Source organism: Sitophilus oryzae, unplaced genomic scaffold, assembly GCF_002938485.1.
Source record: "Sitophilus oryzae breed Bouriz unplaced genomic scaffold, Soryzae_2.0 scaffold_811_pilon_pilon, whole genome shotgun sequence".
Lineage (NCBI taxonomy): Eukaryota > Metazoa > Arthropoda > Insecta > Coleoptera > Curculionidae > Sitophilus > Sitophilus oryzae.
In genome coordinates, this window is record NW_022147430.1 from 1,430,627 (window position 1) to 1,455,787 (window position 25,161).

Here is a 25,161-nt window from a genome sequence, read left to right on the forward strand (position 1 = left end):
ACAAAATGGCGTATTAGGTGAGGGCATGAGTAGTCGTGTCCAGAACAGTTGTGTCCAAGATTGTGTGACGTTAGAAGGACAGTTTTACCACCCAAGTTAAGGTAATAGGTTAAAACGTGCTGAGGACTGTATGGCATTAGGGTGGCTAAAAATGTAATGTCGCAAGCGTTTTCCCCTCAAGATTGGGCGCCTCTTGTTGTATATTATAGCCTTGCCCCTCTACCGGACCTCTTTGGGGGGGGTCGACCGTTAAAATGTCCATTACTCGTGGGAACAACATGGAAACAATAAATAAAAAAATAAACAAAATAAAAAATTGGTAAAAAAACTAAGTTAAACGGTTGTATCTTATGTGCACTGGAAACTAGAAAATAATATTAACAATTAGGTATTTTGAACTTCTAGTTCAGAAATATTTTAGTACTAGGCAGAATAGCTTTTAGGCATATTAGACTAAAATAAAAACGTGGGGCACCTCTGAAATCCTACCTATGGCAAAGCATATCTTTATACTTTGGTAGATCATGAGCTCTGCGTTCGCTGGTGAAGCCGCCACGGCTGGTTATTGATTATCAAAATCTCCAGTTACGATTATAGTCGATGCAATCCACACTTAGTATAGAAGAAAGTATTACAGCAATAGTTTATGGGCCCCACGTTTTTATTTTAGTCTAATATGCCTAAAAGCTATTCTGCCTAGTACTAAAATATTTCTGAACTAGAAGTTCAAAATACCTAATTGTTATTATTATTTTCTAGTTTTCAGTGCACATAAGATAAAACCGTTTAACTTAAAAGTTTTTTTACCGATTTTTTACTTTAATACCGAATAGTTACTAACTATAACATCATGCAATGCAATTCATCTTTAGACGCATTTTTCTCGGAAGTAATAAAAAATAAGTTAGTGACTTTTGGCAGCAATGGGACGATATTTTTAAATACGAGCGAAATTTCGCTCGAGCAATCGCTTCGGTTATTGGAGTCGCTTGAATCTCGAGCACTCGATTACTGAAATTAATCGGTTTTTCCCATCACCAATGTTAACACAAGAAAAGCTCTAGTAATAGAAGATTTTAATCCTAAATTATTTTAAAAATACCAACACAGAATAAGAAATAAGAAATGAGTAAAATGATAATAGAGCTTAACTGATACGGTACAGCATGCGCCTCTGCATCCTATGCTGCAGCTGCCCCCTACGGATCATCGCTTGAAGGACTTTCAAAATAGCCCTTTCTTGATAGCCCTGCTGAACAAAGTCTTGGACGATGTTTTGCTGGGATACTTGCGTACCGATAGCAAAACGTCTTTTTAACTGTTTCTCTACGCGAGACAGCATTTCCTGTTCACCTTCGGTAGTGAAACCTTCAGCGCCTGAAATGAAATAAATGAAACAGTTCTTTTATTAAATACAAAGATAAATATAAGAAAAAAATCTGTAATTTGTCTATACATACTCGATTATGTGATATACAAATAAATAATGTATGATAAAAAATTGATTGATATGAAAAAAACGGCGTCAAGGAATTGTCAATGATATTCAACGTACCAGCCTGGACATGACTTTATCTACGTGGACTGTATTTTAATGCATGCGACTGAGATAAATATAAATGACCGGTTGACAGACAGAGAGACCAAATAAAAAGCGGCATACAGTGTTGCCGGTATGTTTTTTTTACGTGTGTAGGAAAATATGTGTAAAAAAATAAATTATTTTAAAAACTTTCATGTATACTACTGAAATGAAGATAATATATCTAAGCTAAATATAAATACATAATATATTATACCGTATGATCGAAAAAAAACGGCGTCCAGTTGGCTGGGAAATGAACATCAATGACATTTCCCATATAAATTTACATATAAAATGACAGCGATCTTCATTCCATAGCCATCGCTGACGCCGTTTTTCTCGATCATACGGTAGCTGGGCGTTAAGCGTCAACTCAGGCAAAACCGCGGTAGTGCCCTTTACGAGAAAGCGAAGTGTGAAAAACTTGAAAAGAATCCATCTAGATGGAAAGGAAATACTGCCATCACAAGAAGTCAAATATCTGGGAATATCTCTGGACAGTAAACTTCTATGGAACAGGTATATTAAGAACATTACCAGCAAAGCCACAAAGGCTGCTCTCATGATATGCTGATGACTGGTGGGAAATACGTGGGGCCCTAACATTTTGTGCTGGGTGTATACCATGATAGTAATAATAATAACCCATGATTAAGTATGGAGCTTGGTACACAAAACTAGAGCAAAGTACAGCATGCAAGGCAAAACCTGTGCAAGTACAGAGACTAGCATGCATCTTCATCACACATGCCCAACAGCAGCAATGGAGGTTATTCTAGACCTAACACCACTGCGCATTGTCGTCGGTAGATATGCCAGTGCTACATTGATTAGAGTGGTCATTGACGGAAACAGTACTGGCAGAATTGTCAGGTCAGGGGCTTGTAACACCCTCAAAAGGAAAATTCTGCTCCTACTGGATGACATACAAAAAATGTACAACTTTGAGGAACACCTTACTGTAGTATTGAGCAATAAAAAGGACTGAAAGAGAGAAATGTTTGCTCAGAAGGTAAAAGACGGTTAGATTAGATTCTTAGAGGTGGCTTTCGGCCTGATCCACTGCGACCTTCTCAGATCTATTGTGGTCCTCTTCTGATCCTTAGATTACATTCTCCAGTCCTATCCTTTTCACAAAGTTTAGCAACTTGGAGACTGAACCCTCCGTGTAGCTCCTTGGCAATGGCCTAGCATTGCCTATTACCGGGAACCGCACATTTGCCAGGCTGTCACACCGACATAAAATGTGTTCTGACGTTTCTTCTTCAGATTGGCAGAACCTACACATAGCTTCGTCTGTCAATCCCATCAGCTTTAGATGCCTATTTAGCTTACAATGCCCTGTTAGTAGACCTACTACAGCTTTGACTGTCTTTCTGTCCTTGCTTATCAAGTCTACCGTGAATTTTGGCGAATGTTCAACAATGAACCTTTTCGCCTGTCTCTGCCCTGGTGAGTTTCTCCACCATTCTAGAGATTTGTTGGCCACCCATCGTTCCGTGGCCATTCTCGTGACCGCCTTTGCAACGCCGCAGAAGGGTTCTGGGCCTATGAATGGCATTGATGAGCCTTACTTGGCCCTTTCATCTGCCTTTTCGTTACCCTTGTGACCCTCGTGCCCTGACACCCAGGCCAACGTAACAGTGCTACGTCCGCCCAAAGTATTCAGAGCACGCACACAGTCCCACACTAGTCTAGAATTAACCTCCGCGGAGCTGAGTGCCTTTAGCGCCGCTTGGCTGTCCGTGAAGATGGCCACAGAACGATTTGTTCTTTGTTGCCTTATTATATCTTCTACACAATAGTGGATTCCCGTTATTTCTGCCTGGAAAATTGTGACATCCTTGGATAGGCTTACGTAGAAGGATCTCCCTTGTTTCGGCCCTACTATTCCAGCTCCTACGCCTTCTGACGTTTTTGAGCCGTCTGTATACCAGGTTGCCTCAGCTTGAATGGGTACACCTTTACTCCAGTCTTCCCTTCCTGGTATGGTTATATTAAATTTGTTGTTGAAGCTATACCTAGTAGCTGTTGCATCAATTGGTAATCCCAATACTTTGTCTGCTTTTAGCTCTTCGATTAGCTTCTGGTTTGCAGCACTATGCGTTTGGCTTATGTGCTGCTGACCGTGAATTAACCTGTGCATGACAGATCTGGCTTCGCCTTGTATGAAAATATGTAGTGGTGGTAAGTTCAACAAGACTTCCATCGCATTTGTAGGAGTGGTTTTTATGGCCCCAGTTACACACAGGCACGCAAGCCTCTGTGTGGAACTTAACAGCCTTACCGCACTCACTTGCGATGTCTTTGTCCACCACGCCACCGACCCGTAGGTTATCATGGGTCTTACTACCCTTGTGTATAGCCATAGAGTCATTTTAGGGTTAAGTCCCCAGTTTTTTCCACACATCCTTCTGCACCTACCTAAAGAGATGGTAGCCCTCTGTGTTGCTTTCGCTATGTGAGTATTCCATTAAGCCTTTGATCAAAAAATATCCCAAGATACTTTGTTTCTTTGGCAAATGAAATCTCCGTTTCTCCTAGACTGGTGGTTTTAGTAAAAGACGGTACCAGAATATATAACTTGATAGTGATTATTCTTTAGCCTTTATATAATAATTTTTATTTGATGTTTCTTGGGTGTTGTGGCTATGGTTCAATTAAAAATGGACAATTTTAATTGAACCATAGCCACAACACCCAAGAAACAACTAATAAAAATAATAATATATGTATAACGTTTTTTTCTAATGCTTCCAAAACCAAACCAGCATTCTTCAAACAGAAATCTACGCTATCGAAAGATGAATACAATTTATCATAGATAGAAACTATCGGAAACAAGAAATAGCCATCTTATCCGATAGTCAAGCAGCACTAAAAGCAATCAACTCAGTAACGATCAATTCGAAGTTGGTCAAACAACGTCCTGCTACTTTGGGTGCCGGCTTACCAAGGAAAAGAAGATAATGAAAAAGCAAATGATCTAGCTAGAAAAGGAGCGAACGCTCCACAAACTGGACCAGAACCGTTCTGCTTTCTAAGTGGAAACCAATTTAAAGCATAGCTCAAGAACCTGGAAGACTCCATTCGTAACCTGGAATGGGAGTCGTCCAACGGTCTAAGACACTCGAAGAAATTTCTGAGAACTTATGACCGAAAAAAAAAATATTTAAGAAAGAACAATCTTCGGATTTTCACTGGGTTTTTAACAGGAAACTATCTCTTCAACGAACTGCTCAGTAGACTGAAGGTAAGAAACAATGGCGAATGCAGATTCTGTAGAGAAAATGGGGAAGCACCTGAAAACCTCACACCAAGTGCACCGAGACGACAACCATTTGTGCCATAAATTTGGTACGACTGATATCGGAGATGGACAACCAATCTCTGTAAAGCTGTCTCAGATACTGACTTTTGTCAAAGCCCTGAGCCTATATGATGAATTATAATTCGTTATAACTCGTCATTAGGTCGCGGTGATTAACCCCCCTCCCAAACATTCTACATTCTACTTCTACACAGTGGAGGCTTGTGGTTCAATACTTTCGGGATGCATGCAACCTTACAAAAACAAATTGTCATGTAATTAAAAGGCACTTTTCAATTTGTCGGCTTTTGCCGATCGGCCAGGCCGATTTCTCAAATGCCAATCGCCTTTCTGGCGTTCTTCCTGATGCCGAAAAGCTGAAATACTTCAATTTGAAAGGATTTTAGTTTATTCACACACAGTAACAAGAGGACGACAAAAGTGTTGCTGCTGCCGCCTTTGTTATCATTGAAACGAAACAATCGCGTAAAAATCGTAGAAAGCCACGTTTTAGGTTTAGACCAAGTTTGCTTAGCGGGAAAAGATATAGTGCTACGCAAACGACGCACCATACGCTTAATTTTTGGCACAGATATAATGGTAGTTTCAAGATTTTTTTAGAAAAACTCCAAGTGAATTTGAAAACCTGTTAAAATTAATTGGAGGACAAATTAGCAAAAAAGATATATAATTGAGGAAATGCACTAATGAATTCACTAATGTATCTTATTATATTCTGTTTCCCTTTGATGCATTGACATTTGGTGCATCCTGTTGGGCTTCGTCGATCGTCATTTAAAACCGATCGGCCTGTACCGATCGCAAAAGCCAGCAAATGAAAACGCGCCTCAATCATTCGGCTTTGCCGATCAGCATTTAAAGCCTATCAACCTATTCCGATTGAAGCGTTTCCATTAAAAGCCGACAACTGGAAACGCATCTTCTGCAAATTAAATGTACTGTATTTCGTTAAAATTTCGTAGAGTAAACATTTTGACACTAACCTGCAAGGGATCCGCTCATCGCGGCATCCAAAGTAGACACTTGAAACAACCTCAAAGCCTCGTCTACATGACTGCCAGTCGCGAACGGTTGTAACTGCATTTTGGCAAGAGCTTCAGACATCCGAATTACGGCCTCCAGTTGACGAACGGTGATAGGAATAGAGTTCTTGTGGTCAATCTCTTTTTCGTGTTGACTTGCGCCCGATCTGATTAAGATAATACATAATAATAAATCATTCAACAGAAAGAGGTCAAAGATTCAAAGTGTAGTTTTGCCATAAAGTTTCTCTATAAATTAAGTAAGTTTTTCGCCACTGATGGTTTACACCATTGGTTGAAATAAATAAAATTTATTGTACATCTAAAAAGGAATTTGATGCATAGAAGACGTGTATCAAGATTCATAAGGGTATCTCTAATAACATCAGAGTTATTATAAAAAAAAGTTTTATTGTTAGAAAATTTTACGACCCTGTATCTACAAAGTTAAGATGTTTAGGACATACATTCATATAAAGTCTTTTTCTTAGAATAAGTCCAAAAATAACTGTTAAATATTAGCATGTCATTAAGAAACACTGTATATGTTTTTTTTTTTATATTTTATAATAATAATAATGAATAATTTGTTCTTTCTATAGTTTCATTACTGAAGTGAATAGACAAATTATACAGGGTGGTCCGAATTGTATTCCGGAAACTTCGGCAGCATATTCTGCAGATAAAAATAAGTAAAAAAGTTCGTATAAATGTATGTCCTAAAATGCTTAGTTCCGGAAATACAGGGTGTAGAAGTTTCATTTTTATTTCGATTTTTTTCAAATAATTTATGAAATAACGTCAATATTTGGATGAAAATTGGTGCCTGGGAGTTTTTTGATATGAGAAATTTGATTTTGATGTCAATATGACTCCTACTTGTAGAGGGCGCCATCTACATATTTTTTACTGGTTTGGAGAGTAATACTTTTCGTCCGTACCTGTGTAAAACTGCTGAATAAAAAAAATATACATTTACGAAGTTTTTTACGTAAAAAATGAATCTTGGTAAAAATCGCTACGGGTAATAGTTCTCGAGATATTTGGAATCGAAATGTTTTTGTGCAAAAAGTTCAACAGAAAGTGTTTTATTATAATTTTTTTTTAAAAAAATAAAGTTTCCAAATTTATCATTTCATTCAAATAACTACCTATACTCATGTTTATTTTTTTGTCAATAATGACATGTATTTCCATTCTAAATACGTTGAAAACGGTTGCTCGTAGCGTTTTTTACCAAGAGACATTTTTTACGTAAAAAATCACGAAAATATATGTTTTTTCACTCAGTAGTTTTATATAGGTAATGACGAAAAGTTATTACTCTTCAAAACAGTTAAAACACCATGTCAAAAAATTCCCCGACACCAATTTTCATCCAAATATTGACGTTACTTCAGAAATTATTTGGAAAAAATCGAAATAAAAATGAAACTTCTACACCATGTATGTCCGAAACTAAGAATTTTAGGGCATACATTTATACAAACTCTTTTACTTATTTTTATCTGCAGAATATGCTGCCGAAGTTTCCAGAATTCGGACCACCCTGTATAATGTACAGGGTGTCCCATTTTAGTTGAAATCTTACGGTATCTTCGTTAATAGTAAAGATGGGAGGATGCGGTTTGGACAAACCTGTCCCACTTTTTTGGTTTGGTTTGGATTGATGCAAAAAAAGATGCTGTCAACAAAATTTTCATAACCCTCTTCGTTTCTGAGCTACAGGGTCTTTTCGAAAATTTTGCAATTTGGGACAGCCCCCGTATCTCCGTTATTATGGATGATACGGAAAACGTGAAAACTGATTCTAGCAGAACTTCTTACGTAGAATACAGTGACGTAGTCTGTTTTTCTACGAAAAAAATATTTTTGAAGATATGAACTAAAGTTATGTTTTTTTCTTGGAATTTCTTGGAATGGAACACCCTGTATATTTATAAAGCATATGATCGGCCTTGCTATGAGCTTCTCAAAAATATATATCACTCTATATTTATTTTCACTATTTACTGCAATATTTAAAATATATTATTTTCTTATTAGTAGGCCGTGATAAATAACAAAAAATCAAAATGGTATTTAATAAAATAGTCATACAAATTTTAAAATTTTATTTGGAATCGATATACTTTTGAACTGTCACCCCGGAATCTCTGAATATATTTTTTATACCCGAATTTATTATAACGGGATGGGTTTGAAAATATCTAAAAGCTTGCATTATTAAAGTATTTTCCAAGTGTTTGACATTGTGTTAGTTGCCACGATATATTTCATATTTCAAAAAGCACCAAAATCAGAAATCGAGAACGGGCAAATCTGAGAATAAGGGAGGCCATCATATGGGTCCATTGATTTGAGAAATAATAATGAAGAAGATGCATATATTTTATTTTTCGCCAGAAACTGTTCAATTTATTAGAATAAATATGTATAAATGCAAAAAAAAACTTTTTTCTTGACAGCAATACCACAATTTTATAAAGCGGGCCATTAAAATACTATGGATAACGCAAACGACGCCACAGTGCTTCGTCCCATGGACAAAAATCGAAAAAAAAGTTAAAATTTACTAATACCTGAATATGTAATTTTATACTTATAGCAATGTTCAACCATCCTGTATATTATTTTTCATAAACAGCGTTTTTTGTTAGCAAATATTTTCACTAAAAATAAATTATTATTATTAATTAATCGCAAAATTATAAATTTTGCGATCATTGTCTTATCAGTGAAAAGAATAACATTCATAGTAGTTCTGTATATATGGAGTTAAACGGTACGTACTTAATTGAAAGCCACTATGGATATTGTTAAACAAGGTATGTACTTTAAATTTATTTCTAAACAAGTTCGTGATTGTTTAGTTTTTCTTTATTTTTTAAGATGATTCTTAAATGGGTATAAAAATTTTACGTTTTCAAACTTCAAAAAGGTATTTAAAAAAAACATATCAAAACATATCGTATTTATTGAATATTTTTGTTGTCATATTCATACACTTTTAATTTTTGTATAGTTCACCTGCGTCTGCTTGCGACGAACTTTATTTTATAATACTTTTCAGATGGAGTAAAATTGATAAGCAATGCCGATCTGGTTAATACTTGGCTTGATCATAAGGACAAGAACTCAAAATTATTTGTATTTCAAAAATGTGTTCTTTATTAGATATTGATGAACTTTCCAGTCAAATGAGACACCACTTGTGCCTGAAAAAGTCCACTATGTTGGAGCGAAGCGTCGCATAAAAAAAGTTTCCATCCTTTCAATTTATTATAAAACCTCACACCCAAGAAAAGGAAAAAATAATATATGGATATGGTCTATTAAAGAGGTAACTATTAACATCCGAACCCCTCATACCAACAAAAAGAACAGTAACAACGAGAAAAAGTAACATATTAGAAAATGATGTACAAAAATATCTTATATCTGAGGATACTTCATCTACCTGTGATTTAGATACTATAAATTTGGAAGATTCTGTCAGCAGTGATTCTTCTGAATCAGAGTAGTTACGATCTATGCATTTTGTTGTCCTAAAGTAAATTTATAGTATCTTAAGTTTTTTTTTTAATTAGATATAACATTAATTTTTCTTTCTCATTAAAGAAAAACATTTTTATCTTATATTAGGCTTATATTGTAGGAATCATGTTCTAATGTTATTTCAATTCTTTTTTATCACAGGGATTTATTTAATACTTACACCGTTTTCATACTATAAATTATTATTTCCTTAGATGAAACACAGCTCCAACATTTTTATTATTTATAAGATTTTTTTTCATAAACGTGGGACTAAGAACATCATCATTTAGTACAATGAGAGTACTCATCATTTGTGTCAAATAAACCTAGTTTGAATAAATTGCCTACAATAAAAGAGAAGTTTTTAATTTTTGTCCTCTAGAGCCATATGTTCGAAGCACTGTGCGACGCCTCGCGAATTGAAACGATATTCTATTGGTCTGACGTCACCTGCCGTTCTCGTCGACGCGCGATGGCCAGCAGCAGCCAGACGTGTTCCGTTTATGTACGTATTTAGGTGGCGTACTAAGACATTTTTGTTGCTTTTAGCGTTGATTGGAGGAGCTTTTTATGCTTTTTTGTGCAGTTATTATTTGTATGTGTTGTGTATTCTGAGAATTGTTTAAGTATTGGCAGATTCCGGGTTTGTAAAAGCACAATCAGATAACTTGCCAAAAATCGATGCTTTTATGTTGGCTGCTTTTATAAATACAAATTCCCAATTTATTGGTGCTGAATTACGAGGAAAAAAACAGAGAGGTATGTAACATTTATTCTTTGTAGTACTGAGGCATATTTAAGTATAAGTAGGTACCTACTGTTACGTACTTTTATATAGTTATAAATATTAATGTTATAAACTTATTTTTCAGATCAGGTAGGGAGACGTACGGAGATAATGCTGTAGGTTATGTAGAAGTGAAAAGAGACAAAAATATTTGTTTAGTACGTGGAAAAATAACTCCAGAGCATAGCGTGAAAAAGAAAGTTTTTTTATATATATTGACACCCCCTTACCCTTGTTATTTTTAAAGATTGTTTTTTTACGAAATTATAGGAAATAATTGTTTATCAGTAATGAAAATATTATACAAGGTGTCCCATAAGCAAACGCCAAAATTAAGTTACTTTTTTAAGTGAAACACCCTATATATTTTTGGATTCTTCGCAAATTTCTAGATATTCTAGATATATTTCATGTATAATATCCTATACCTATCTTCAAATGTTTACGAAATATTGACAGTTGAAAAGCGAAAAATACCTACAATTTTCTGGACCACCTTTTTTGAGACACCCTGTATAACTAGAATTAATTTTTAAAGAGAGCATATGAAAAACCATGCAACTTTTTTATTTAATGTTTTCTTCTAAAACTTGCAGTTAAGGTTGTATGTGGGTGTCAAAATATAATGAATAACCCTGTACATTCAAATTTCATATACCTATGTAAGACAATATACATAAATATATGACTTTTTGACCCCTTTTTTCCGCTGCTCGTATTTTTGTTTATAAATATATGAACTTACATCAAAATGATCTTGACAACAATAAATCGTAAAACTAGAGGATAATTTAACGTTTTTCTTTTCATCTCTTCTCATGGCCTTGTACCATTTTTTTCTGTTTTCGCTCATACATTACTATTTATAAATATCACTAATTACTAATTATGTATTAATTAACACAAATAACTAAAATTTTGACTCGGATTCAACAGCGTTTAAAAGCAAACTGTGTAAAATAAACATGCGTCTGGCTCCACTCAACCAGAAGAACGGAGCGTGACGTCACAGCGGCAAGGCGCGGTAGAGAGCGTTTGCCCGACCATTTAAATTAACAATATTTAATTATTTTATATTAGAGGTATTTCTTAACCGATATCAACGATTTTTTTTTTGTTCAATTTGTAATTATATGAACTATTTTTTAAAACCATTATTTAAAAACATGCATTTTCCTCATTTAACGAAATTCTAATATTTTTGTTGTAAGTTAAGTTGTGAGGGGGAGTCCCATCTTGGCTGAAAGTATATTTCACGTAAATAAGCTAAAGAAAAAAGGAATATTTAAAGTCCCGATATGATAGCTTCCAAGATTTACGAACAGCAGCGGTAGAGAATTAAGTTTCCCTAATATAATATAAAGAATTTATTAGTGGCTCTCAAAATAAAACAAGAGACAGAGAGCAGAATACTTTTAATAATTCTTTAGTTTCTTTTATTATCAATCATGGCCTACTAATAAATTTGATCTTTTAATATATTTTTTTAAATATTGCACTAAATAGTGAAAACAAATATTGAGTGACATATATTTTTGAGAAGCTTATGGCAAGCCAGATCATATAATTTATAAATATACAGGGTATTCCATTTAAGAAAACATAACTTTAGTTCATATCTTTAAAAATATTCTTTTTGTAGAATAACAGACTACGCCACTGTATTCTGCGTAAAAAGTTCTACAACTAAAAATTTTCACCTTCTCGATATCTTTAACAATAACAGAGATACAGGAGGTATCGCAAATTGAAAAATTTAAAAAGACTCTGTAGCTCAGAAACGAAGATGGCTATGAAAATTTTGTTTACGGCATCTTTCGTTTGACAAAAAAGTGGCACAGGTTTGTGCAAACCACATCCGTCTATCTTCACGAATAACGGAGATACCGTATGATTTCAACCAAAATGGGACACCCTGTACAGAAAAGAGCAAATTTAAAAGAGATAAATAAAAATATTACAGTACCTCATCATAACATATCGCCTCTTCAGTTTTTCAGCGGCGTCTTTGTTTAATCTGGGTCCGCATCTTGTTCTACAATAATTTATGTATTTTTTAAGAAGCTCCAATGATAATTCTCCCTCCTTTGGCTCTTGAGTTATTTGATCAGCGTTCATGTGAATACCCATAATGTGTTTGGCCAAAGTCTGAAGAAATATCATTATTTGTTAGCATAGAAATCAGACACTATAAAGATATGTTAAAAAATTAGACAAGTGTCCAAAAGAATATAATGATAATGTGCATTTTAAGTCAAAAGTAGACTGTAGATACAGAATGTCCCCAGATTGTCTTTACAAGAGGAAAAACTTTTTATTATTGACATTTTGAGAAAAATGCATTCTTTATTAAAATGTTTGCTTGTTCTAAAATGATTAATCCCGTTTATACTTTTCTAAATTACCATACCGCTATAAAGAAAATAAAAAAACATGAAAAAGTAGTTGAATTTTTTCAAAGTCCTAAAAATCAAAACGCATTTCTACTCTAATACAATTGTCAGAGCCAGTATATATTTTTAGGGAACAATTTTTGTTGCATTCTTTAGAACAAGGGTAATTTCAGTTTAAGATGCACATGTTTTTCTCGGTCCTATTCAAAAGTGAAAGTTTATGCATTTACTATTGGTGACTGTTGGTCTTGTGAACCCTTGTTTATTAATGTATGACCGAAGACAAGGGTTCCTTCGAGGACGTAGTTCAAGTGGCTTTTGAAGTAGGTATTGAGTTAAAAACATGTGCCTTATTTTTTAGAAAACTGAATATTTAGGATCTTAGCAGAGTAAGTAGATCGCCGAGTAGCGACAGAAACCGTCGACTCTTTTGATGTGGTGGTACCAAATTTTCTTTCTCTCTCTTTTGACGTGTTTGGCAGATAGACTACGTATTTAACTGCTCAACTTATGAAGTGGTTCTATAAACATGGTCTACATTGCTCTTAATTTGAAGTGGAATTAATTATAAAGTTTTATACATATTTTTTTTGTTTTGTTTTATCCTTATTTCTAAATTTGAATGTATAAAATATCTTATAGCTAATAAATAATTAAAAAAAACGATTCGTTGCCTGAGGTATACTTGAAACAAAGTATAGAGATATTTGATAAATGGCAACAGTGGCAACTTCGCTTCATCATATGACAGATAACCTACTTATTTCGCGCAGCCGCAAAGAAAATTGAAAACGGGACTGTCGCTACTCGTCGGTTTACTTACTCTGATCTTAGTCTTTAGTATCGTATAGAATTTAAAAGAAAGCGGAAGGCGGAGTCGTACCGGGTTTTGTATAATTTACGCTTTTCCATTCTCTTTTTAATTAATCATTTATTCGTGGATTTTGATTATTATTAGTTGCAAGTAAGCTCAGTAGTTAATAAAGGTTGTATATATGTAAATAAATACGGCTTTTATTTCCAAGGAGACGTGTTAAGATGGGTAGTTTTAGTGACGCGACAACAATGTCGTTTTCATTCTTTGATTTATTATTAATGACAGAATTTTAATTACCGTCACATATTTTGCTGTTTTGAAACGTTAAAGAAGCACTGAATTTATTTAGTTCAATTCTGAGGAAAGGGTGATAACAGTTGTCAGAAAATAAGATACTTTAACAACATCAAAAAATATGACGTTAATCAAAATTAACTATAACGATCTATCAAAGAATAAAATCGAAATTATATTAACATAATTTCAAGTTTAAATTCCATAAAAAAATCATTCTCAATTCTTCAATTCATTTCAATTACACTTTCTGTTTTTTTTTAATTTTCTCTAAAACGTATAGAAATTTGGAAAAGTATAAACGGATTTAACCATTTCAGAACATGCAAAATTTTTTATAAAGAATACATTTTTCTCAAAATTTCAGAAAAACATTTTTTTTTGCTCCTGTAAAGGCCATCCGAGAACATACTGTATATGAAAAGCACATATATTTAACAAAATTGAAAAAGATGGTTGTGTTTCATACAGAGATGTATACTTTCTGATAAATACATGTCAAACTATTCCCATTGGGAATGCTAAATATAATATGGAAATGACTTAGAAAAAATTGGCACCGGGAGGCACGTACAGGGTCCGGCAATAGTGCGTCGGGCATCTGTAGCTCCTAGAATAAACTACTTGGGAATTTTGATTAAGTGCAAACCTAAAGTATGTACTAGGATCTATTTCAGGAAAATATTTTAACTTCTATAGGGTGGCTCAAAAAAGTGTGAGTGGATCTGGATGATTTTTTTTAAATGGAACACCCTGTATATTATTGCATTTTTTGCTTCCTTTCAGATCGCTTTACATAATCCTAAGATCCTGAGTAAATATATTTTGATAATTTCAGAGATATTAATAAACAAATAAAAATTATATATTTTTAAGTATTTCTTAAAAAAATTATTAATAATGCAAGAACTGTCCTGAAATCAAAACTATATTAGATATTTACTTTAGATAGTCTGTACTTCCTTTGCTATAAATATGGAAATCGTAAATCATACAGGATGTTCAAAATTCTACGCCAAACTTTCTAAAATATAAAATTATTTTTCTTCGTTTTTTTAAATGGAATACCCTGTATATTATTTTTTCAATAGATGGAGAATTAACAAATGAAGATTTTTTGTATTTAGAGTATTTCAAATTTTTTAACGGTTTCGCAGATATTCCTGGTTTCATATTTCATATGGCATTTTGCACAGTAAATTATTATCAAAGCCACCCAATGATTTTTTTCTCGTATTTTACCATTGAAAGCGCCATATGAAATAATACGACGTGTATCCGCAAAACTATTAAAAACTTTGAAATACTTTAAATACAAAAAATGTTCACTTTTTAATTCTCAATTTAATAAAAAAATAATATACAGGGTGTTCCATTCAAAAAAACGAAGAAAAAATATTTTATATTTTAGAAAGTTTGGCGTAGAATATTGAACATCCTGTATGATTTACGATTACCATATTTTATAGCAAAGTAAGAACAGACCATCTAAAGTAAATACCTAATATAGTTTTGATTTCAGAACAGTTCTTGTATTTTTAATAATTTTTTTAAGAAGGGCTGAAAAATATATATTTTTGTTGACACACCCAATATCTCTGGAACTATCAAATGGATTTACTCATATCTTAGGACATGAAAAGTCTGAAGGAAGCCAAAAATGTGAGGTCTTCCATTTAAAATCATCAGTCCTCTGAAACCACCTAAGATAAACTCAGGCATCGATCCTGACACATGCTGGGTTGCGAACAAATTCACAAAGTTTATTCTGGGGTTACAGATGTCGACACCAGACCCTATGCTACATACTTGATATTTTTTTATCTCAAAAACTGCGACTTTGACAGATTTTAATGTTATTACAAATTTTCTTGCAAATATTATTCCTAATCTTAAATTGAAAACCGCGTTTCGCTAGCTACTGTAATTTTGGAGTTACGATTTTTTAAAATTTTTAACACCCTCCCATACTCCCTTACCAACCCCCACCCCCACCAAAAACTAATGGCCAGATTCTCGGGTGCCACAGTATTTTTGTGCCAAATTTGGTTAAAATCGGTTTAGCGGTTTTTGAGTTATCGTGTTACAGACGGACAGACAGACAGACACCATGAAAATATTTTGTATTTAGGTCATTTATGACCCAAAGAACTCATTTTGAGTGAAATTAAAAAAAACTATTTTTTTGTCGATCTTAATAGCCTACCATACCTGTCGGTATGGTCGGCTAAAAATGTCTTACCATATCTCTTCTTTGGTCATGCTCATCTTTAACAATGAAAATCATATCGAATCTAGACAAAATTGTGGGCAGAAAATCGATATTTTCATCTCCCTAAAACAACATAAGATATTATGCATCCTCTTCTAAAACCACGAAAAAAAGAAAATACCTTAGTTTCATCCCATCGTCCGAAAATACTATTTGCGGCGGCAAGGACAGAGCATCTAGAATTCAAAGTAGTCGTAATCCCGGCTTTGGCGATGGAAATTGTTTGTTGTTCCATAGCTTCATGAATGGCAACTCTGAATACAAATAGATGCATAAATTGATTGGTCTAAGTTTTAATGTAAAGATATAATTAATGAAATATTTTTATTTCTTAAAGGAAAAAATATTGGAAGCGACAGTCAGATAAGGCGTTATGCAAATGGCCATCCATTACATCAATCAGAACATCATCTCCTGGAAACACTGCGACCTGTGAGGCCTATTGTGTTTGTCTCGTTTCTACGTCTGCACCCATTCTCCTATCCCTGTCCCTACACCAACTTATGCATGTCCTTGATAGGATGGGAGCATAGTTCCTCCGGTTCTAACCTTGCTTTTCCAAATAAAAAGTGTCGCTTGCGATCCAGAGCCTCGCAATGACATATTATGTGCTCCGCTGTTTCAGGATCTTTATCGCAGAGTCATGATACAATAACGGTAAAGATAAGATATTACGCATGTAGTGGGCGGAGCTTAAAAGAAAATTACTACCCGGGTGACGTCATGCGCGCGGAGAGCAGATTTGCGACCGGCAAGGATATTATCTTTCGTTTATTGTATCATGTCGCAGAGTCATGATACAATTAACAGAAGATATTGCGCATGTAGTGGGCGGAGCTTAGTAGAAAATTACTAATCAGTGACCTATAGTGACCCGTGTATACTGCAGTGAGCGTACGCGCTCCATTTCTGCCGGCCTCTGAGAGATCTCCTGTTCTGCGTTTGGATGGCCCTTACAAGATTTTCTTGGCATGTTTGGTTTGGGGACCATTTCGGGACTGTCATTCCAGTCCCGAAACATCATGCCCCTAACCCTATCACAGAGCCTGTCTCTAGCGAGATTTTTTGCACCGTTAAGTGTCGGTTCTGGATCCACTAATGGTAAACCTGTTTTGGCGAGAGAGTTTTCACGTTCGTTTCCCTCTAGGCCGACATGTCCCGGTATCCATTTCAGCGACACTTTGTTCATATCTCCTAATAAATTGAGAAGTTTCCTACAATTAACAATCGTCATATAGTTCAGTCATTGGGGATTTTTGCTTGGAAAAAAATCCGGAAGTTTTGAAGCTTTGCAGGTTTATAGGTTTTGGGGTCCCTAACTAAAATCCATAAAATGCACATTCCCAGACGTACCGCCGGCGCCGCCATCTTGCCAAGATGGCGCCCAAAATCGGTATTTTGTAAATATCTCGAAAACTATGCGTTTTTCGCAAAAATTTGAGGAGAGTAAAATTTAAGAGAATAAAATTTCCTATAAAAAAGGTTCTATGAAAATTTTCGCTAAAGTCAACCGTTTAGGCACAAAATCCCTGGAAATTTTATAATTTTGCGTAAAATATGATTTATTACATAATAAATAAAATAAAAATAAAATAAATAAATTTATTACATAATAAATCATATTTTACGCAAAATTATAAAATTTCCAGGGATTTTCGACTATCGGAAAATCGACTATACATTAGTCGATTTTCCTAAATCAAATGTCGATTAGGGTTCACTAAAACTAGTTTTAGTTTAGTTTCTTCAATTTTGTCATGAAACCGTGGCATATCATTAATTTTCTCATTAATTTATGAATAATTAATTTTAATTATTGAAAATGTGTACTTGTTTCCACACCATGCAAGAGGTAAAGTACATGGCGCGTTTATTTTAACGTCGTCTCCCCGGAGTCCTACTCCACTAGGTAAATTAAAAACTTTAACCATGTGCTGGGCTCATCAGGGTGATCTCTCAATTCGTCCAACTCTTCATCTTCAGCCGCCAGAGGGATATTTCCAGGCAAGTCCAACTCCTCTTCATCGGATCCGTGGAGTGACACTTCAGTGACGTTGTCACAGGATTTCCCATTGCAGTACATTGCAGTATGCACAAATCATTGAACATTTTAATCCTGCTTTTCTGCATCCGCAGTCCGCAGGCTTTACCACAGTTGTTGGTTTTGCATTTACAGGATAAAAATGCCAATAGGGATTTTGGAGCTGGATCTTTCAACGTTGTGACTGGAGTAATGCCTGTTTTTGTTTTCTTCCAACCCCATTCTTCGGCATCTTTGGTACAACCAGACCAATGCTGAACCTGGTGGTAAGTTCGCAATGAATGCTGTCCAGCACGACAATTAATTTATTCATAAATTAATGAGCGAATTAATGATACGCCACTGTTTGATGACAAAATTGAAGAAACTAAACTAAAACTAGTTTTAATGTACCCTAATCGACATTTGATTTCGGAAAATCGACTATACATAATAATCATACTTTACGCAAAATTGTAAAATTTCCAGGGATTTTGTGCCTAAACGGTTGACTCTAGCGAAAATTTTCGTAGAACCTTTTTTATAGGAAACTTTATTCTCTTTAATTTTGATCCCTTAAAATTTTTGCGAAAAACGCATAATTTTCGAGATATTTACAAAATACCGATTTTGGGCGCCATCTTGGCAAGATGGCGGCGCCGGCGGCAAGTCTGGAAATGTGCATTTTATGGATTTTAGTTAGGGACCCCAAAACCTATAAACCTGCAAAGTTGCAAAACTTCCGGACTTTTTTCCAAGCAGGCCTGAACTAATAGGCGCGCTTTTCTTTGCTTAAAGCGCTTTCAACGCGGCTTGATTTTTCAGTTAGTAATAATTTCCTTGCGACCTTACTCCTTGACATCTTGATAGAAAGTGCCGCATCTTTCGCGTGTCTTTTAATGGACACAAATCGCAATAAAAGCTTCAAACGTTAAAATCGGAAGAGACGCTTTAAATACTTTACAGCTTAAAACGCTTTACTTACTTTCTGTGTGGACGTAGGCTCTCTATAAGCAAATCAGATTTTTGTTGGCAAAGCTGTGTTCATTACGCGCATAAAAACTTCCATTGATATTGTGGGGGTGTGCTATATCTTTTAGTATACTTAATCTAAAATCTAAAAAGTACCTGTCGTCTTCTCTCATTTTATCGAACTCGTCGATACAAACGACACCGCCATCAGCTAAAACCATCGCTCCTCCTTCCATAACAAAGTTTCTGGAGGCTGGATCTCGCATCACAGACGCTGTTAGACCAGCCGCTGAACTGCCCTTGCCTTAAAAACAACAAAAAAATAATTAAGTAAACAAAACCATACCGCGTGCGTCTCAAATTTGGCTCAACTCTATTACTTTTTTATTTTTTCAGATAGAAAAAACGAGATTTGGTATGTTAGTATATGACAAAAATGAGGATTGATTGACATATTCAGTTCTTCTCAGCCACCTCCTGTTTCACCGGAAATGACTGCAACTTTTGATTTTTAAATGGCATTCTCGGTATTTTTTTATTTTATTTGATAGAAAATGACACTCTCAATAGAATGACATATCATATGTCAACTTTTGACATTTTCGCTGAAAACAAAATTGTATTTTTAATTTCAATCTAGAGTGCCATGGCTGTGTTAAAAACACTAATTTTTAATCAAGGAGCCTTGGAAAAATAGATTTGATCGTCTAATGTTTTTAGTGTCTTGTCCTGGCCAGTTAAAAGATGCCCAAATATTTTTAATCATATCTCAATTTTTTTCAAATTGAACGAAGGTGGGTCATTAGCATAATTGGTAAGGTCCGACCGAGATCTCGGTCACGGTCTCGGTTACAGTCATTCTCGGCGAAAAATGAGGCCAAGATCTCGGTCTCGTTCTCGGCATAAAAAGGCCGAGATTATCGGCCACGGCCGAGACTACTCACATTCGTCAAATTAGCTAAAATATATAATTTTAAAGCGTATTATAATTTTTAAGTATCGCACAAAACAATCACGTCGTAAAAATTAATACTTCTGTGACGATTTAAAAAAATAGTAATTTTCTTAGTATTAGTAATTTTATAGTATTAAATACCAATAAAACCGTTTTTGCATGAAAATAACGTTTTTTTTACATTATTATCAAAAAATGTTTTTTTCATATACTAAACTATTGAATAAATTTTGTTTTGTGTCTCGGTCTCGGTCACGTTCTCGGCCGAGAATTTTTTTCTCTCGGTCTCGGTCTCGGCCGAGACTAAAAATCTAGGTTCGGTCGGACCTTAATATTTGGAAACAGCATTTTTTTACCAATAATCTGATACCACACATTTGGTACGGTAGCGGTGACTGGTGCCTTCCATTCCACGCCGTCAAAAGCTATGGAAACCCTACTCGACCTACCTCCTCTTCAAATTCTTTTGGAAAGAGAGGTGAGATGGGCTACATATAGGTTTCTAAATATGGCACGAGAGAGCCAAGGAACAATCATATTCATACAAAACCGACTAGTAGACGAACTACAATCGGATGAGATTCTGGGAATGGTCTCGGATCTCACACCACCAATCCAACTCTTGACGCGCATCTACAACGTCCTGTTTCCGAATAGGGATGAATGGGATAAGCCGAGAAACGGCTTATTACTTGCGGCAATGTGTTGGTACACGGACGGATCCAAAAACGAAAAATGATCTGGCGCAGGAATTTACTGCAGCAGTCCAAAGACTGAGATCTACCACAGTCTTAGAAAACACACCACAGTTTTCCAAGCTGAGCTATATACGATTGAAACCTGTGTGCAACTGCTGGTAGAACAGCAATACACCGGGAAAACAATAAGCATATTTTCGGATAGTCAAGCCGCGTTGAAAGCACTTGAGGCAACGAAAAGTACGTCCAGGACGATTCTTCATTGTAAGAAACTACTCAATATATTAGGAGATGGAAACAAAGTGTCGCTAATATGGATACCGGGACATGTCGGCCTAGAGGGAAATGAACGTGCTGATTCCCTCGCCAAAACTGGTGCAGGCTCGCCATTCGTGGGCCCAGAACCGACACTTAGCGTACCAAAAAATCTCGCAAGAGACAGGATCTGTGAATGGGTTAGGCGTGTAACGTTTCGGGACTGGTATGACAGTCCCGGAATGGAACATGCCAAGATAATCCTAGCAGGGCCATCCAAACGTAGAACAGATGAACTCCTAAAGGCTGGTAGGAACGGAGCGCGTACGCTTACTGCAGTATACACGGGCCACTGCCGGCTGAGATCACACCTACAGAGGATGGGACTGGTGGAAGACGCCGAATGCCGACTCTGTATGGAAGATGACGAAACAATGAAGCACGTTATGTGTACCTGCCCCGTTGGGGGCAGGACCAGGTTTGAAGTGTTTGGCAAACCCACGCTAGACATATCAGACCTAGAGGACATATCACTCTCGGACATAACGGCCTATGTTAAAAGGCTGGGTCTTGAGGGTGAACTTTAACGCTCTTTTTCTATTAAAGAGCTTGTAGAAACTGAGCCACAATAGGCCCTCGCGGCCTCAGTGGAGGGTCCCACCTGGGACTCACTTTTAGTAAAATACAATACAATACAATCAATACACATTTGGTATTTGGTTGCAGTTTCAAATAAACCATATAAGAAAATTTCAAAAGTTGACATGATATGTCATTCTATTCAGAGTGTCATTTTGTATCAAACAAAGTAAAAAATCCCGAGGGTGCCATTTAAAATTCTAAAGTTTTCATTTCCGGTGAAACAGGAAATGAATCAATTTCTATAGTAGATTTAAAAATATAAAAAAATAAACGTCAAATTGAAAAATGTTATATAAGGCTCCCCTATTACTTTTTTAAAATGCAATCACCTGAATTTTTTTATAGTTACTTATAAACCTTATATAACACTTTTTAATATACTCCTTTAAATTAATATTTAAAAAATAATAAACTCTGAAATAATTTGACATTTTATTGATTATAAATTTTCGAATAATAAATACTTATTTTTAGTTTAGTTAATGGAACAGATTGACCACTAACCTATTGTATAATATTATGTAAATGTATTAAACATACTCATCATTGTAATAAATACATAGTAAAAAACTAAACAAATGTATTTTTTTAATGTAATTCTGTACTCACCTAATATACTTCATTTAGCATTGAAAATAAAAAAAAATATATTTTCCAAAGTGTTCTATTTAAAAAGTAGTTAAGAAGCACATTACAAATTGCTATAATCTTACAGAATTCTTAATCTAAGGCTATATTATTATGTTATAAACATTTTTGTAAATTCAAATCAAGTAAACGCCTAGTTTTTACCCTATGCCTTTACCAAATGACTGGGACTACGCATACTATAAAAGTATTAAATAGTATGATAAAAAATATTTTTTTTTCATGCAGTTACCTATATTATTTTTTGTTCCCCCTTAGCAATGATTTAAATTATGCTGGATTTTAACAGCAATTATTACTGCCTTAAAATTTTGATGATCTGTGTCATTGTAATAATCATAAAAAGTATCTATCATTTAAATAAATAAAAAAATACCTGATGTGTACACAGCAATTGGGGCTACTCGTTCAACAAACTTAAGCAATTGGGATTTGGCAGTACCAGGATCACCCAACAGAAGCACATTAATATCACCCCTCCTAGTTAGACCATCTGGCAACCTTTTTCTGGAACCTGAAATACAAAACATTATATCAAATGTAAAAAAAATGTATAAAGTTAAAGCATTCCACCTCCAAAAAGTAAACAAGTGACTGCTTTTTTAATATCCAAGGCTCCATAAATTGAAGGTGCCACGCTGCTGGCCAATCTCTCGTAAATATTTGGCATGGCTGCCATTCTCCGGAATAGATCTTCCTCTGCAGAGGTTACCACACCACATCCCGGAGATCCAATTCCGTCGTTATCTAATTGCATGCCCAAGACTCTCATATATGCTGCCCTCACACCTGTAATAGCTTTTTCTCTACCTTCTCTCTAAAAAAAATAATGAATTATTTATTGTCCCAAATACAAAGTGATAAATTCATACTTTAGATGGCCTAGAAACTTTCTTAATCGAGTATATTCCTAATATAAATACTCTGTTGCCTGGTACAACTTTATCACACAAATACCGATCACAATATAACAACATATGTCTAGGTATTTCTCCTTGTGGGATACCATCAGGTAACTCTTGCAGTTTGAGTATTTGAAAATCAACGGATTTGCATTTATCAGGCATAATAAAATACGGATCTAATGGACATTTAGGTCTACCTGCTTGTTCTCTAAAAATAAATATGAGGGAGTTATTTTAAAACATTTTCCTTGTTGTATTGACTTACGTGTTACATTTGCGTGGCATAACATAGCCTTCAAGTCCAGCTTTAACTGGTAAATTTGATATAACATTGCTACATGATCGACACTGAATTGATATTTTTGTTGCTTTTGCCTTAATACCTGAGGCACTAATAATAATACCAGGGATTTTAACCAGACGCGACACTACATCAGACTATAAAAAATAAACAATTATTAAGATCAATAAGATTTTAAGCAAATTGTATTTCTTACCTTCAAGGCCCTTAAATTGGATGAATGGGCTTCTGAATTAAACATAATCTGAATATCCTCTACTTTTTCTTCTCCTTCAGGCCTGGGTGCTGTTAACTCATCAGCCACTTCTGTAGCAGCTTCTTCAAAGATGGGCAGGTGTTCTGCCGGTTGTTTAAACAACTTATCTGCCAAAGTTTCATCAAAATTTCCCAAATCTTCGACGTTAATATCCAAAAAATAGTGACGAAGGTTATAATTACGCGTCAAATTATCTCTGCACAACAAAAAATCTATTGTAATTAAAAGAAATAACTGGAATTTAAGCAAATTTGTTACCTGTATTTATAGTTGAAATTTTCTGTGTGAAATTGCCTTATAAATTCCTTGAATTTCTTCTTTACTGCTTGCAAATTAATTGTACCATTATCTCCTTGATTTTCTTCACCTCCCCAGTTATCACTAAAGAAAATTTGGGGCTCGTCAAACCCTTCCATAATAATTAATTAAACCAAAAACGATAGAAACAAAACTACACAATCCTCACAAGCACGTCTATTGTTTTGGCGCGAAAATATCCGTCATGTCATATGTCAAAGACAAATCTGAAATACGTCAAAAAATATTGCACTGTTGCCAATATGTTAGAAAAATTCCCGAGTTCCTGAAAAATAAAGAATCAAAGACTGAAAAGTGACAATAATAATTTTCATCTTATTTATCAATTATCATATTTAATTCTTTATTTCAAAGATTACTTTGAATGAAAAAAAAAATAGTTGCAGATGCCTGTAATGAAAAGACTATTTTCAAGAAAAAAATAAACTTGACCTAGAATAAGAAATAAAAAATAGATCTAGAACAAATCTAGAACTATACTCTATAGCAGAACTTAAAAAAATAATATTTATTTAAAAAAAAAATCTTTTTATTAAAATTTGAATTTACTAATTATATTTATATCAAAAAAAAATCGTATGTGCACTATGTGCGCATATTTGATGTGAAACTTCTTAATAACAACTATTAAATTGAAGGATTTGAAGGACATGTTTGAAAAAGTGTAGTTTGAAGTGTTAAAAAGTATTAAACTATATAATAAATATTTTTTTACGCCCAACAAATAGTTTTTTACGTGTAAGAAATAGTTTTTTGCGTGTAGCAATTTTTTTTACGTGTAACAAATAGTAACAGTGTGTAACGACAAATAGTGTTAACAAATTTTTGTGTGTAACAAATAGTTTCTTACGCGTAAAAAATAGTTTTTTACGTATAACAAATAGTTTTTTACGCATAAAAAATAGTTTTTTACGTGCAACAAATAGTTTTGTTTAGTACGCGTAAAATAAAAAATGAATAAAATAAGTTTTTACGCGTAACAAATAGTTTTTTACGTGTAACAAATAGTTCTTTATGTGTAACGAATAGTTTTTTACGTTTAACAAATAGTTATTTTACACGTAAAAATTTGACCCACTTTCACTAAATGTGTATTAAAATATCAATATTTTTTATAAATACATATGTAGACAGCTCACAAATACACGTC

At 34.5% G+C, this 25,161-nt stretch overlaps 1 protein-coding gene across 1 annotated transcript; it reads right to left on the reverse strand.

Annotated features, from left to right (window-relative positions):
* Window positions 1-872: 872 nt before the first annotated feature.
* Window positions 873-24,186, reverse strand: LOC115889186 (DNA replication licensing factor Mcm5). The gene is made up of 12 exons (XM_030909139.1): window positions 23,952-24,186; window positions 23,634-23,889; window positions 23,402-23,574; window positions 23,104-23,344; window positions 22,805-23,048; window positions 22,608-22,745; window positions 19,190-19,337; window positions 16,163-16,295; window positions 16,012-16,104; window positions 12,232-12,413; window positions 5,900-6,105; window positions 873-1,377 (listed from the first exon to the last, which is right to left on the reverse strand). The coding sequence occupies exons 1-12, from the start codon at window positions 24,107-24,109 to the stop codon at window positions 1,148-1,150; spliced, it is 2,202 nt and encodes a 733-aa protein (XP_030764999.1). The 5' UTR covers window positions 24,110-24,186; the 3' UTR covers window positions 873-1,147.
* Window positions 24,187-25,161: the final 975 nt, after the last annotated feature.